Source organism: Thermobia domestica, chromosome 14 (assembly GCF_964235325.1).
Source record: "Thermobia domestica chromosome 14, izTheDome1.hap1.1, whole genome shotgun sequence".
Lineage (NCBI taxonomy): Eukaryota > Metazoa > Arthropoda > Insecta > Zygentoma > Lepismatidae > Thermobia > Thermobia domestica.
The window spans coordinates 6,396,127-6,411,992 of NC_137467.1; the positions used below are offsets into that span (position 1 = coordinate 6,396,127).

General features: G+C 36.9%; 1 protein-coding gene across 1 annotated transcript in view; it reads left to right on the forward strand.

Annotated features, from left to right (window-relative positions):
• Positions 1–1,584: 1,584 nt before the first annotated feature.
• The window catches only part of LOC145670661 (lipase 3-like), a 30,717-nt gene continuing 16,435 nt past the window's right edge, over positions 1,585–15,866 (forward strand). Inside the window, exons 1-4 of the mRNA XM_081739450.1 lie at positions 1,585–1,717; positions 4,515–4,713; positions 6,642–6,806; positions 13,234–13,348. Coding sequence (XP_081595576.1) covers positions 1,616–1,717; positions 4,515–4,713; positions 6,642–6,806; positions 13,234–13,348 — 581 coding nt within the window. The 5' untranslated portion in view covers positions 1,585–1,615. The remainder of the gene's footprint in view (positions 1,718–4,514; positions 4,714–6,641; positions 6,807–13,233; positions 13,349–15,866) is intronic.

Sequence of the window (15,866 nt, forward strand, 5' to 3'; positions counted from 1 at the left end):
CTCCCATCTGAGTTTTGTTGGCGGTGTGTTTGTAGGCGTATCTGTTTTTTTCAGGGCTGCAACTGTCGCTAGCCCTTGCTTACTCATTCTCTGGAAACACAGTTACCTTTTATCTAAGCACTAAGCTTCCTTTTCCCTGAAACACTAAGGTCTTATTGTGAGTAATAAGCTCATTTTTAGCACATGAACAAGCTGTCGATTTATCTTTGGCCGATCTAAGCCATACTTATGCCTCACTCTTCTTCTGGTCTTATCTGGGAGCGTGGGAGACTTAGCAAACAATTGAATTTTGTTCAAGGTAAATTTTCATTGTTGGTCATTATTGTTATTATTACTACGCAGGAACATATTATTTAACCATGTACCGTATATCAAGGGGTAAGGTGACACAGTGGTAGAGCCATTTCTGGTGCTTCGGATCCCTGGTTCGACCCCTGACCAAGTAAATTTATGCTGGCCCACACAATATTCATGGATTTTCTAGTGGTACTCTGTTTCCTCCCACATTTTCATTTCACCGATTTTTCCATCGCCATTCACTTGTCTTAATCATCCGTCTCCCTTAGCCCTAACGGCAGAATCATGACACATAAAACTGAATTTTCTGTTCTTTTCTTTATTGTACATGTTAGAAACCCTGCTCCTGCCAAGTGAACTTTGTAGTGGACAAATACCGTGTGCGTGGGTTTTCTCGTTGTTCTCCCGTTTCCTCCCACTTTCTTCATTCCACCATTCCATTCATTACTCACCATCACCGTCTCCTTTAGCCTAGCGGGCATAACTGTGGGACGTAAAACTCAAAAATTTCATTTTCATGCACATGTTAGAAAATCATTGTCGAGTAGCAGATTGCGGCTATTTATTTATCATTTCCTGACAGTGACACAATACTCCTAAGCAGTGAGGCAGATAATACTTCTAACAATAAGCTGCTTGTTTAATCAATAAATAATCATTTGAATTATGTAAATTTTGACCGGCCAAAGAGATAATCAAATTATCTTACCTAACATGCACAGAGAAAAATCCGTTACTAGGACAGCGGTACATTGTAGAAATATACGGAATCGTATGTTTACTACGGAAATTAGTACGGACCATACGTTATCCATATCCTACATTTGTAGTGCTCTTTTTCCCGCTTAGATCTTACATCATGCCGTTGCAGGATGTATGATATCTTACAGTCTTCCAAATATTACATATGCATAAATATGTTACATACGTCAGCTATATGTGACATACGTCCATGAGTTGTGACATCCTGACCACCTATATACAGTTATTTCTTTAGGACGGAAAAAGCGTTTATTAGCAGCTCTTATACACAAAGTACGTATAAAATATACTTTTTCAGTTATACGTTTGCTGTACGTTGCCTAAAAACTACACGATTTACAAATGTAACTTTAGTTTTTACGTAAGCCACATACGATTATTCCGCAGTGTGCTTTATGATATGTTTTAAAAATCATTTTCAAAACCATTGCCAAAACTACTAAACGACACACTAAAAAATTTAAGATTTCATTTATGTAAACTACTTTTTCATTTTTAAATTAAACTATATTTCTTTACATTGCAGATCGACTGATTTTTATTATTGTCACTGACAATGAGAAGAATTTTACAGAAATCCATCTTGGCATTATTATTACTTCCGATTCTGGTGACCATCACAGTGTCTAAAGAGCCTCCTGACATATACAAAACTACGGTAAGAATTTCTACGTTTGTTGTCTAATATATTCTGACTGAAGGCAAGTTCTAGCCCATTTACCTCAATTAGTTACTTGTTGGCCATGGAAAATAAATTCACTTTTCAATTAAAAATTGGTATAGAGATGTTTTTTTTTTCCCTAAGTCGCTAGTTTCGAATTTTAATTACATCCGTGGCAAAATAATGTCATTACTACTTTTTATTGAGTATTTTTGCTTATTTTTAGTGTTACCCATGTGTTTAATTTATAGAATTTTATTTAAGAGAATTTTAATGCTTAGTAGTTTTAGATATAAATGTGTATAGGGGTTAGTATTTTATTACTCAAGTTAACAGCTAAATGATAAATTGGTAGTATATGAAAGAAAAGAAGTTTAATGTATATGTTTATTACAAAAGATTTTTATCTCATTATTACACATGTGCAGACATAGTATTATCAATTATCAAATATTAAGTGAGCTCAAAGGTCTGCAAAGTATTACAATATTAATTCATTAATAAACGATAAATTTAGCTTTAAGAGCTGTTATACTTGAGGCCTTAGCAGGAGACTGCCAGAAGAAAAAACTTTTTTAAAGAGACTTGAATTATTCAAAAGGTAAAAAACTTACATTTAACGTAAGAGGTCTCTCTCTCAGCTCCATGTTAACCATCATCGTCGAAGCTTTAAAGTCGCAAGGTGACGGAGTAGCGAAGACAAGAGAATGATTGAGATTAAGAATAAATAGTTTCAAATTTTTAAGATTTTATACTAGTTTGAGAGAGCGAAAACAACTTGTACGTAATCAGTTTTTGTAACTTATTTTCGTTGTGGATTTTCTTTTTAAAAGTTGTTTGTCTCATAACGTCTAACATTATTTTCTTCCGTATAACACTGATAAAATGTTTTTTTAATTGTACACTCATATACAAAAGTTTTGTTTTTAATATTTAAATAAATTAATTAAACATGACACATGAGAGAACAAATTTCTGGTCTCATCTCAAAAATGAGAGAAGTTCAATTTCAAATCCAGAAGGAAATAAGAAATTTCTCGAGTGTCGTTGGTGATACTAGTTCACCCATGTGTTATATCTCAAGCATTATTTTAGTGTTAACATGATTCATAGTTTTATATATCTATCTATATATAAGTCTAAAGTGAAGGATTTATTTTTTTTTTAATTGGACGAGCCGTTTGGTTGTACACTCTTTATGCGCCCATCATGTGGTTCGGATTCCACGTTAATCAGTAGGTCCACGTCTCATATAGCCTCGCTGCTGAACGGGACGCTAAACTAAAATCAACTCAACTCAACTCTTTATGCGCCCAATGTTAAATGAAAATGCAATGTTACCATTTATCTGGATCCGCGACATAAATGAATGAAGTTACTGTTTGAAATGGGGGCTGGCTATCGACATGTTAGCTCAAAAGACGGTAACTTCATTCACTTATGTTGTAGATCCAGGTAAATGGCAACGTTGCATTTTCATTTAACATTGGACTCATAAAGAGTGTACAACCCTAATGGCTCGTCCAATTAAAAAAAATTGCTTCACTTTAGATTGAAAACATCATATTTGGAGACGGTTTTACCCTTTTACATTTTGTTGTAACTCTAATAATAACAGAGTTATCCTATGTCAGGGAACTTTTGAGACACCCATATTTAAATATATACAAGTCATTACACGGTATACTCCAATTATAAACACGGTTTATACATTGTTTTATTTATTTTCTTTTTGTCTGTTTTTCTTTACACATTCTTCAAAATGAGTTTACAGAAGCTATTGAAATTTGGGTACCTTATATTCTGCAATCATCACTTTACATACCAGGGGTATACCCAGGGCCGGCTGTACCATTTCTGCAACAAGAGCATTTACACTGGCGATAAGTTTCGAGGGGCGGCAAAATCTGCCATAACTACATTATTGAAAATAAATATTTCTTGTTGGAAACATACTTCATGATGATGGTGGTTAAATTTACTAACCTGGCCTTCTATGTGAATACTACATTCATAAGTTATGTTTGGGTCGCATTAGTTTATGGTCACATGAAAACGGATTGCTAAAGCAAATGGTCAATCAAATCCTAGCAGTAATTGCTTGATTGTTGTCAAATATAAGAACTCAATCCTCGAACAGTAGCGAATACCTGTTGCATTTAGTTAGTTATCATAGTTTTAATATGAAAACTAGTCTTGTCTTTGTCACAAATAAGTTCCTTATCGCTGAAGATGGAAATAAGTTTCTTTTTTTAATTGTTAAGATGTAGAAGAAAAATCAAGAAATAAAGATAAAAGAGCTATATGCACTGGGATTTCAAGTTAATATATTGAGATTAAAACTCGATATTGAATTTTATAAAAAGAATTACCATCTTTCCTCTGCAGGTGTGTTTGCTTTACCTTTCACTAACATAAGAGATTATTATTTAAAGAAAAAAACAGAGAGAACGTGATTGTATTTGTAGTGTTTAGACCTTTACGAGTGCGAGTGCTTTTCCCCTCCCCTTCCTTGATCATGACGGCGTAAATACTTAAAATCGTGGCTTTTAAGATATGTTGTTTCTAGAAAAAGGGGGCGCCAATGATGCATTTTTCAATGGGCGGCAAATTGCCTAGGGCCGGCCCTGGGTATACCCCGACTTTTGGATCTTCGTTTGCAATCTTGCGAATTCTTTTTATACTATAATTCAATAAATTAGTTTAGGAGGGTATATAAAACAATTGATAATGGAAATTATGTGAAGTTGTAGACAAATTAATAAAGACATTGTGTTAACTTTTCTTTCCTCAGCCTGAATTAATTGCTAAACATGGTTATCCCTCGGAAACTCATTTCGTAATAACAGAAGATGGATACATTTTACAAATGCACCGGATCCCTTACAGTCGAAAATCTGTTGAACAAGAGAAGCGACCTGTGGTGTTTCTCCATCATGGAGCACTCAGTGCTTCTTCTGATTGGATCGTCTTAGGACCAACAAAAGCCTTAGGTAACTGAAAAAAAATCAAAACTCACTATCAATTACATTTGTACGTTCTCATTTGGTTTAATAATACAGCGGACTCTTGTTAATTCGAATTTAGATAATTCAAAATATTCGATAACTCGAACAAAAGTATATTCCCATTGAAACCTCTATTCAAAACATTGGTAAACATTGGTTACTGTCTGCCCTATAACTGGCACGAATCACGCCAAGAGAAATTTCGGCGTCCTCCTCTGCATACTTATTTTGGAGCAAAAAACTGCGTCGTTTCGCAATAAAGTTACATGCTCATGTTGCAGGTCTTTTGCTGCGGACTGTACAACGCTCCGATTGAATTATGGATAGAAGACTATAGTAATATTGCCTGTTTTGTTACGTTAAACACTAGAATACGTACAATTCATGTATTTCAGCTCACTCACTGTCAAACAGATCACTTCCTTCTCCCTGCAACGTCCAATACAGGAGAAAACAGGACATCACTAACATATTGAAATAAGTCATCACATTTCCAGGAGAACGAGACCCTAATTGCAGAAATTTAACTGGCACGTCACTTAATGTAACTGAGAATCTTGCATACTGCATGGTCTTCGGCTAACCTCTTCATCCTCACGTACGTCTTTTCTGTTTTGATATCGTCCATCAACTGCAATCTTCTTCACTCCCTCCCTCTCTTTCCTGCACATAATCCCTCTAGCACATCTCTCATGATACAGTGCTTGGGGCCACGGCGGCGCAATTGTAGAGCGTTCACATCTGGTGCTTGGGGTCCTGGGTTCGATCCCAGCTCCCGCCAAGTGAACTTTGTGGTGGACAAGCACCGTTCTCGTGGGTTTTCTCGGGGTTCTCCCGTTTCCTCCCACTTTCTTCATTCCACCATTTCATTCATTACTCATCATCACCGTCTCCTTTAGCCTAACCGGCATAGCCGTGGGATGAACAACTCAAAGATTTTCAAAGATACAGTTCTTTCTTAGCCAATGTCCCAACCAGTTTCCTTTCCTCTTTTCAATAACAGCTAAAATTGTTATTTTTCTGCCCCATCATTTTAACACCCTCTGATTCGTGTTTGGAGCGAACCAGCGATGTAGACTCAATAATAAAAGAACATAGGATATTTTATGTAGGGCTACGTATGAAAATTATTTGCTTTTGTCTAGGCCTCTACCTAGTTATATGCAAGGACATAGCAAATGCAAATGGGATGAAATCTTTTAGTTTAACGTCTCACGATTATGTCCTTTAGGCTAAGGGAGACGATGATTAAGGCAAGTGAATGATGATGGAAGAATTAGTGGAATGAGAATGTAGCATGAAATGGAAGTACTCTGAGAAAACACATGGACACGGTTGTGTTTGAATTGAAATATTTTTAAAGGAGAGAAAAATTTGCCAGGTAAAAGAGCTAAATAAGAAACTTCGTTTTTTTTTCTTGTATCTGAATTGAGAGCAGAACATAGCTCATGCGAAAAATACACATTTTACACATTTAAAAATGAATTTACAAAAATTATTATTGAAATTTGGTATTTTACAACAAGCCTTATAATTTGCAATTATTACTTTACATACAGGCCCGTAGGTAGCCCAAAAATGTACAGTAAATTCTAAGGGGGCCTGATAGAAGTTAGGGGGTACCCGATCTAACAATATTATAGTTCATTTGCAAGCCTACCGTAAACACTAAAGGGGGGTAGTAAAAATTTAGGGCGCGACCCCTCATGACTCCCGTAGATACGGGCCTTTTTACACATCAGGGGTGTATATACCACCGACTTTTGGATCTTCGCTTCCAATGACGAGAATTCTGATTATTTAATGAAGTAAATAAATTTAGAAACGTCCATAACAATTGAATAATTGATAAGGACACTGTTAACTTCTCTTTCTTTAGCCTGAGTTAATTGCTAAACATGGCTATCCTGCAGAATCTCACTTTGTAACAACAGAAGATGGCTACATTTTACAAATGCATCGAATCCCTTACAGTCGAAAATCTGTTGAACAAGAGAAGCGACCGGTGGTGTTTCTACATCATGGAGTTCTCTGTTCTTCTACCGATTGGATCATCTTAGAACCAACAAAAGCCTTAGGTAACTGAAAAAAAATTTTTACTATCAATTAAATTCATACTTTCACATTTGCTGCTCTTCTAATACAGTGGACTCTAATTAATTCTCACTTGGACTATTCATCACGAAGAATCCAAGAAAAGTATATTTTCACTGAAAACTCTATTAATAACAATTGTACGAGGGCTATCCAGAAAGTAGATTACGTTTTCGTCTGTGTCCGCTAGGGGCGGGGCTAGCGCGGCCATCTTGGGGTCAGAGCGTTGCGCAGCTCAGTCGGCATCTAGCCGTGCTAGTGAGAGGTTCGTGCTGTGCTCCGTTAAGATACTGTGACGGTTTGAAATGTCTGCGTTAATTGAAAATCCCGCGAGCTGCGAGGTGCGTGCAGTAATAAGGTTTCTGACAGCAAAAAACTGTAAACCGATAGAAATCTATCGGCAGCTGTGTGAAGTGTATGGGGACAACATTATCACTGAAGGTGGAGTGCGACAGTGGGTCATAAGATTTAAAAATGGCCGAACCAATGTTCACGACGAAGATCGAAGTGGGAGACCCAGCAAAGTGACTGCCGAACTTGTCGAAAATGTCGATGTTAAAGTCCGTGAAAATCGAAAGTTCACAATAACGGAACTTTCTTTGAGTTTTCCACAAATTTCGCGAAGTTTGTTGCACGAAATCATCAGCGAAAAGCTTGGTTACCACAAGTTTTGTGCAAGATGGATTCCAAAAATCTTGACAGAGGACCACAAAAATCAGCGAATGGCTGCAGCGTTGCACTTTTTGGACGCCTACAATAAGGATGGTGACTCTTTACTCGATCGCATCGTAACTGGTGACGAAACATGGGTGAAACACGTGAACTGTGAAACGAAATTGCAATCAATGCAGGGGGGGAACACAGGTTCTCCCCAAAAACCCAAGAAATGCATGCAAACAATGTCGGCAAGGAAGATGATGGCGACTGTTTTTTGGGACAGAAAAGGTGTGATTTTGGTGGACTTCCTGGAAAGAGGCACTACAATAAACGCTCAAAGGTACTGCCAAACTCTGCAAAACCTCAGAAGAGCAATTCAAAACGAGCGCAGAGGAATGTTGAGCTCTAAGATCTTGTTGATTCACGACAACGCCCGGCCCCACACGGCAAATGTCACGCGTGAAGTTCTTGAATCTTTTCAGTGGGAGTTGTTTCCTCATCCGCCGTACAGTCCCGACCTGGCACCGAGCGACTTCCACCTATTCCCAGCAATGAAGAAGTGGCTGGCTATGCAGCGTTTTGATGACGACGAACAGCTGCAAGAAGAGGTAACGAAGTGGTTGAAGTCGCAGGCGGCCGAATTTTTCGACGAAGGAATTTCCAAGCTCGTACATCGCTACGATAAATGCCTTAATTTGAATGGTGACTATGTCGAAAAGTAGTATTTGTGTGTGGCTTTCATCTGTATATAATAAAATTTGTTTCCTATACTTTGTTGATTTTTTATTCCAAAACGTAATCTACTTTCTGGATAGCCCTCGTAAATGATCGTGGGTAAGTCGAACTTTTGAGCCTCCTGTCTGAACAATTCGAAATAATACAGTACAAAAATTTTTAGTTTTAGACTATTCCAAAGAGAAGAATATAGTTATAATTGGTTTTCAATTATACAGAGGCAGCTGTAGGGAAGAGTGACACAAAAATACAATCTATGTGATGATGAAGAGTGACACTAAAATAAAAACTATCTGATGAAGAGTGGCACGGAAATACAATCTATCTGATGATGAAGAGAGAAGAGTGAGACGAAAATAAAATCTTTGTAATGATGAAGAGGGAAGAGTGACACGAAAATACAATCTATCTGATGAGCAGGAGGGAAGAGAAGCACAGAAATACAATCTATTTGATGATGAAGGGAGAAGGGTATTTCTAACACGAAAATACAATCTATCTGATGATGAAGAGGGAAGAGTGACACGAAAACGAAAATACAATTTATCTGATGATGAAGAGAAAAGAGTAACACGAAACTACAATCTATCTGATGATGAAGAGTGACACGAAAATAAAATCTATCTGATGAAGAGTGGCACAGAAATATAATCTATCTGATGAGCAGGAGGGAAGAGAGCCACGGAAATACAATCTATTTGATGATGTAGGATAAAGAGTAACACGAAAACACAATCTATCTGATGATGAAGAGAGAAGAGTGAGACGAAAATAAAATCTTTGTAATGATGAAGAGAGAAGAGTAACACGAAAATACAACCTATCTGGTGATGAAGAGTGACACTAAAATACAATCTATCTGATGAGCAGGAGGGAAGAGAAGCACAGAAATACAATCTATTTGATGATGAAGGGAGAAGGGTATTTCTAACACGAAAATACAATCTATCTGATGATGAAGAGGGAAGAGTGACACGAAAACGAAAATACAATTTATCTGATGATGAAGAGAAAAGAGTAACACGAAACCACAATCTATCTGGTGATGAAGAGTGACACGAAAATAAAATCTATCTGATGAAGAGTGGCACGGAAATACAATCTATCTGATGAGCAGGAGGGAAGAGAGCTACGGAAATACAATCTATTTGATGATGTAGGATAAAGAGTAACACGAAAACACAATCTATCTGATGATGAAGAGAGAAGAGTGAGACGAAAATAAAATCTTTGTAATGATGAAGAGGGAAGAGTGACACGAAAATACAATCTATCTGATGATGAAGAGAGAAGAGTGACACGAAAATACAACCTATCTGGTGATGAAGAGTGACACTAAAATACAATCTATCTGATGAGGAGGAGGGAAGAGTGGCAAGGAAAAACAATCTTTTTGATGGTGAAGAGGGAAGAGTGACTCGAAAATACAATATATTTGATGAAGAAGAAGATTACGACAAGACCAACGTGGAATAATGAAACAGCGTGTACCAACCTCATATGAAGTTTGCAAAATGTTCGACAATTTTGAATGAGATTATGTATTCTTAAGACAATCCACTGAATATCAACCAAATGTTACACATAACGTAGTACAGACAATAAACGAAACTGAAGGTTCTGTTGGTTGACTGAAAATAATCCATTCAAACCAAACGGAGATCACGAAACTCTTTAACTAAGAGCATATAATTAAGATTATTATTTGTGTCTGTGAGTTTGTGTGTTAATGCAGTGTTTGTGGCTTTGTTGGTTAATTCAGTTTGTGTGTGTTTGTGTGTTAATTTAGTGTATGTAGGTTTTTATGTTAATTCAGTGTATGTGAATTTGTGCGTTAATTCAGTGTATGTGTCTTTATGTGTCAATTCAGTGTAGGTGTGTTAAATCAGTGTATGTATGTTTGTGTGTTAATTCAGTGTTTGTGATTTTGTGTGTTAATTCAGTGAATGTGGGTTTGTGCGTTAATTCAGTGTATGTGTCTTTATGTGTCAATTCAGTGTAGGTGTGTTAAATCAGTGTATGTATGTTTGTGTGTTAATTCAGTGTTTGTGATTTTGTGTGTTAATTCAGTGAATGTGGGTTTGTGCGTTAATTCAGTGTATGTGTCTTTATGTGTCAATTCAGTGTAGGTGTGTTTGTGTGTTAATTCAGTGTTTGTGATTTTGTGTGTTAATTCAGTGAATGTGGGTTTGTGCGTTAATTCAGTGTATGTGTCTTTATGTGTCAATTCAGTGTAGGTGTGTTAAATCAGTGTATGTATGTTTGTGTGTTAATTCAGTGTTTGTGATTTTGTGTGTTAATTCAGTGAATGTGGGTTTGTGCGTTAATTCAGTGTATGTGTCTTTATGTGTCAATTCAGTGTAGGTGTGTTAAATCAGTGTATGTATGTTTGTGTGTTAATTCAGTGTTTGTGATTTTGTGTGTTAATTCAGTGAATGTGGGTTTGTGCGTTAATTCAGTGTATGTGTCTTTATGTGTCAATTCAGTGTAGGTGTGTTAAATCAGTGTATGTATGTTTGTGTGTTAATTCAGTGTTTGTGATTTTGTGTGTTAATTCAGTGAATGTGGGTTTGTGCGTTAATTCAGTGAATGTGGTACTTCTATTTTCCATGTTACGTGTAGCTTAATTTATGTACGAATAAATATACTTTAAGAGATATTGTTTCATGTAAGTCATAATATCCCTTAAGCCTAACGTCTACTGCATATAACTTTTTTCTATGTTTATACAGTAGCATTGCTCGCTAAGGCATTTAGCAACGCACATTTTTTGATAATTCTAATTTTGGATAATTGGAACATTTTTTGTGTGTCCTTGAACTTCGAATTAAAAGACTCCGCTGTATTTCCATTTAATACACTATTATATGTATCATAATAATGGTTACCAGTTATCTTCCATTTGTTTTATCGAAATATTTATTATAAGCATGCACTTTAACAGGTTAAGGTCTAATTAAGTGGTTTCCAACCGGTATATCGCAAAACACTATGTGTCGTACAGTCCTATAGGGTATGTCGAAAAATTTTAGAATTTAAAATCAATTTTGAGACAAAGTGTACCAGTCAATGCGCCATTCTAGAATTTGTGCAACAAGGTTTGTCTATAGTTTTTGTCATCTTGGTGTCAGGAATCAGCTCCCAAATGTTGTCGATGTTGTTTTGAAATACCTTGTATAATAAAATTTTCTTTTTAATGAAATTAGAGAATATTCTTCCAAAATTTAACTTATTGGACAACTTTTCACAATAAAGGTGTGAATAGAACCTTCCATAAGAGGCTGTTTACCCATTTTCGGTGCATTGCTGCTACATCACCTTCAGCGCGGGAGACCCGGATCAGGCACGTGGCAAGGGAGGGGGGTTCGGACCCCCAACTTCGAGACCAGAAATTAAAAAAATTAAGGAAGGAAGAAACAAAATGAAATGAGAAAAGGAAGGATCAGCGTTAAAAGTTTAAAAAAAAAACTACAGGAAGCTTTTGGTTACTCTTTCTTATGAGGAGATTTGTATTACTTGCAATGCATGGTGTTGAGGTGAGCGAGATACCCTGGAAGAGTCAGGGAATTTGAAATTTCTAGAAAAGTTACAGAATTCTCAGAATTTCTGCTACTAGTCAGGGAGATTTGAAGCTTCCGAAAGCATAGTGCCGTTGAGTAACAGCATGGACATTTTTAGCATAATTTTTCGTCATCGCATCCTTGCAGTATCAAACATGTTATTTCAAAAACAATTTTCTACTGCTCCTTTAGCCTGTCATTTGGAACCGACAGTAGTTGATGGAATAATAAAAACAAGAATTTATATGGAAAGAAAGTTCTCAACAGAGAAATGAACGCAGATATTATAAAATATTTTACAAGACATTATTGAGTATGTAGTTTTTATAATAGTGAATATGTACTTTTTATAATAGCGAGGTCATAATGAAAGGAACATTGTTATATTTGAATGAACAGAGGAAGGACGTAAATATTGTAAAATCTTTTTCAATACATTTTTTTTAATTATTTTATTCGAGATTTCTTCATAGTTTGTTATTAAAATACTTACCAACATATCCTCATTTTATGGTCCTAACAAACCAATATATGTTGATAGTAAAGTAGTTTAGATTGACAGAGCTCCTGGTCCTCGAGAATTTCATGTCAGCACCCCCCCCCCTTCCCCGTAAAAAATCCTGGTTAAACGAACCAATATATGTTCCAGTAAAATAGTTTAGAATGATCGAGCCCCTGGTGTGATGACCACAGTATTTCATGTCTCGGAACCCCCTCTCCTTCACGAAATCCTGTCTACGTGCCTGCCCGGATTCGATTTCCGGTAGTAGTTTACGTGGTTTGGATAACACGTTAAACTGTTAAATCCACATCTCATATTGGCTCGATCCTGAACACGACACTAAACTCCAAACCAACGAAACAATATTTGCTCTATGCAAACTCGAAATTTGACAGCCAAGTAAACGGAAAATCATATACCTCCACAGGGAGAAGTTTCATATGCTTGCGAGCATAGATGTTCATTTTACTTCGACCTCACTCACCCTCACCCTCGCAGTAGCAGTTGGCCCTCGCCCTCGTTCACCCTCGCCCTCGCGAATGGAATTCTCCATCGCCCTCGCGCGCCCTCACCCTCGCTGTCGAAACTTGTCCTCGCCCTCGCGCACCCTCGCCCTCGCCGTCGAAGCTTGTCCTCGCCCTCGCGCTTCCTCGCCCTCGCGTCACTGTGGGCGAGGGAACTTGAGGGTGAGGATGCCCTGGAGAGGGCCACCCTCGCGAGAGTGAACATCTCTGCTTGCGAGCAGATTAAGGTCTACCTCAGTGCCAAGTATAGTCAATATCAAATAAATACTGTAGATTAACTGTCCTTGTATTTTTCTTTAACGACAAGCCAAATGAAAAGTGAAAATACACCAAATATGTTTTTGGCATGAAATTCCTTCTTGCCTAAATATTTAACACATTTTATCCTCACATTTAAGGCTAATTAAAATACAATAAGCTATATTCTTTACAGCCTATATTCTCTCTGATAGTGGTTATGATGTTTGGATGGCTAACAGCAGAGGAAATACATATTCAAGGAACCACACTACTTTGGACCCAAACGGAAAGGATTTCTGGAAGTTCAGGTAAGTTGCCCATCAATTTATTTATGTTTCTTGTTAATGTTCTCACACCTAAAGTAAAAGAAATTAGTCAGGTACTGTAATTGGGAGATGCGCTATGTCCACTTCCAAAAGAGGAATTAAACCAAAGATGGGACATACATGATTCAGTCATGGATACCACTGAAACTTTTTGCAGTATGTCTACAGCGTGTTACAAATATGTGTCACACTGAGCTCCTTCGTGGCTAAGCGGTTAGCGTACGCGCCTTTGGCGTGGGAGACCCGGGTTCAATTCCCGGCGAGAGCTCATGTGGTTCGGATTCCATGTTAATCAGTAGGTCCACGTCTCATATAGCCTCGCTGCTGAAAGGGACGCTAAACTAAAATCAATCTATCAATCAAATATGTGTCACAATATTTTGGAAACAGATTCCTGACATCAAATTAAGAAAAAAAAAAGTTCATATGGACAAGTGCTCAAAAGTGGATAGGTTTGAAGTTATAGGGTACACAAAATGTGAAACAAGTGAATTTTAAAAGTTCATATGGGACCTATCGTAGTCGGGCCAAGACATGACTGAGGAACGGGTATGTGAACTATCCAAATATGCATGCTTAAGAATGCTCCAGTACTTGCAGGTTCGATTCCCGGCGGGAGCTCATATGGTTTGGATTCCACGATAATCAGTAGGTCCCGTCTGATATAGCCTCGCTGCTGAAAGGGACGTTAAACTCAAAATCAACTCAACTCAACTCCAGTACTTGCACACCAATTTTTAGAGAGGTAGGTGGAGAGTGATCAAGTACTCCCAAACAGCCTCTCTAAAAATGATTGACCAAGTGCCGGAGGTTCTTGAAGATGGATCTTTGCATAGTTCACATACTAGTTCCTCAGTGATGTCTTGACTCGACTACTATCGGTCCTATAATAGTGGAAATATGGACCTTTCAAGTTCATTTCTTCGCGTTTTCGGTACGCTATAACTACGAAACTATACATTTCGGACCACAGGTCCATTTGAACTTTTTTCTAATTTTGATCTGAAAAATCTATTCCCGAATTATTGTGAGATTTTTTTGTAACACCCTGTAGATTATAAGGTAAACGGTTCGTTAGTTCTTTGCATAATTTCACGACAAAGGAAATATATGACGACACGGCAAGTTGTTCTCACAGTCGATATTCAGATTTGATATACTCAACAGAGTTTCAAATTGCTATTCTAAATACCTTTTGGGTCAAGATATGATTCAATCTTCTGTTAAATTATTTATTTTAGTTGTTGGAATCATCACTTTTCTGTTCACTAAAACTATAAAATTTATCAGAACTTCGTCGTTGAATCAGGACAGCGTCGTTGAATCAGAATTCTCACTTTCCAAAGCCTTTTGTCACCATCTGAACTTCATGCAAAATCAATTTCAAACATTTAATACATAACCTATTAGTAATATCAGAATACATGTTATACAGCATTTCTACTGTGTAACAATACTGTATTAATTGCTCCCGCTGAGCAAGAATTCTAATTGCTGCTGGTTCTATTGAAAGCCACCGAGTTATAGTAGAGACGTTCTATTGGTCCCCCAACCGGCTTCCTTTGTACTCAAGCAGAAGATTTACCCTAACCGCCCTCATAAATAACGCTCCTAATAAGCTAGTGTTGCCACACTTGGTACAATTGTATCAAATTCAGCCCTTTTTGTCATTCTTTTGGACAGGGAGGGGAAGTGCGCGAAAATACAAGTTTTTTAATGAGGAGGTTCACTGTTTGTCCACTAGAGTGCAGTGCTGCATTTGTGGAGACACCTTTCTTGCTTTCAAGAAGTTGTAACATCTAAATAGTCAAAAGGAAGATCGGGTTGCAAGTTTTTTTTTTTTATGACAGCTACAAGATTCATTTAACGTGGCAATGTGGCCTTACGTTATCACATATCCTCCTTATTTTCAACGGCTTTTCATTGTTGATTGAATTATACAACTTCTTATATTGCAATTGATGTTTGGATGAATGTTGAAATCGATCACATGTTTCATGGATTAGAAATTCAATGTTTCTTGGAACTGGTTTGAATAAAGAACACGATTTAAAAGCACATTCGAACAGTCTTTGCTGTAAATCCAACCACTGAGGTGATACTCAGCGAAAGTCGAAAATTTACAAAAAAAGAAAACTCAAATTTTAAAAGCTTCTATCTCGCAAAGTTTCACAACTACAAAAACGGCATTCAGTTTAAATTACAGTAAATTAAATTTTAAATAAAACAGGTTCGAACACTTTTGTTATAAACCCTACCATTGGGGCAATATTCAACGATTTTTTAAAGAAAATTCAAAAATTTATAAAAAGTCAAAAGTCTTAAAATTTGTATCTTGAAAAATATTAAAGTTCTAGAAGCAATATTCAGCTTAAGTTGTAGAAAATGAAATTTTAAACAAAACAAACTCGAATACTTGTTGCTCTAAAGCCTGCCGTTCGGGAGACATTCAGCGATTTTCTGAAAGAAAAGTTGAAAATTTACTTTAAAAATATGTCAA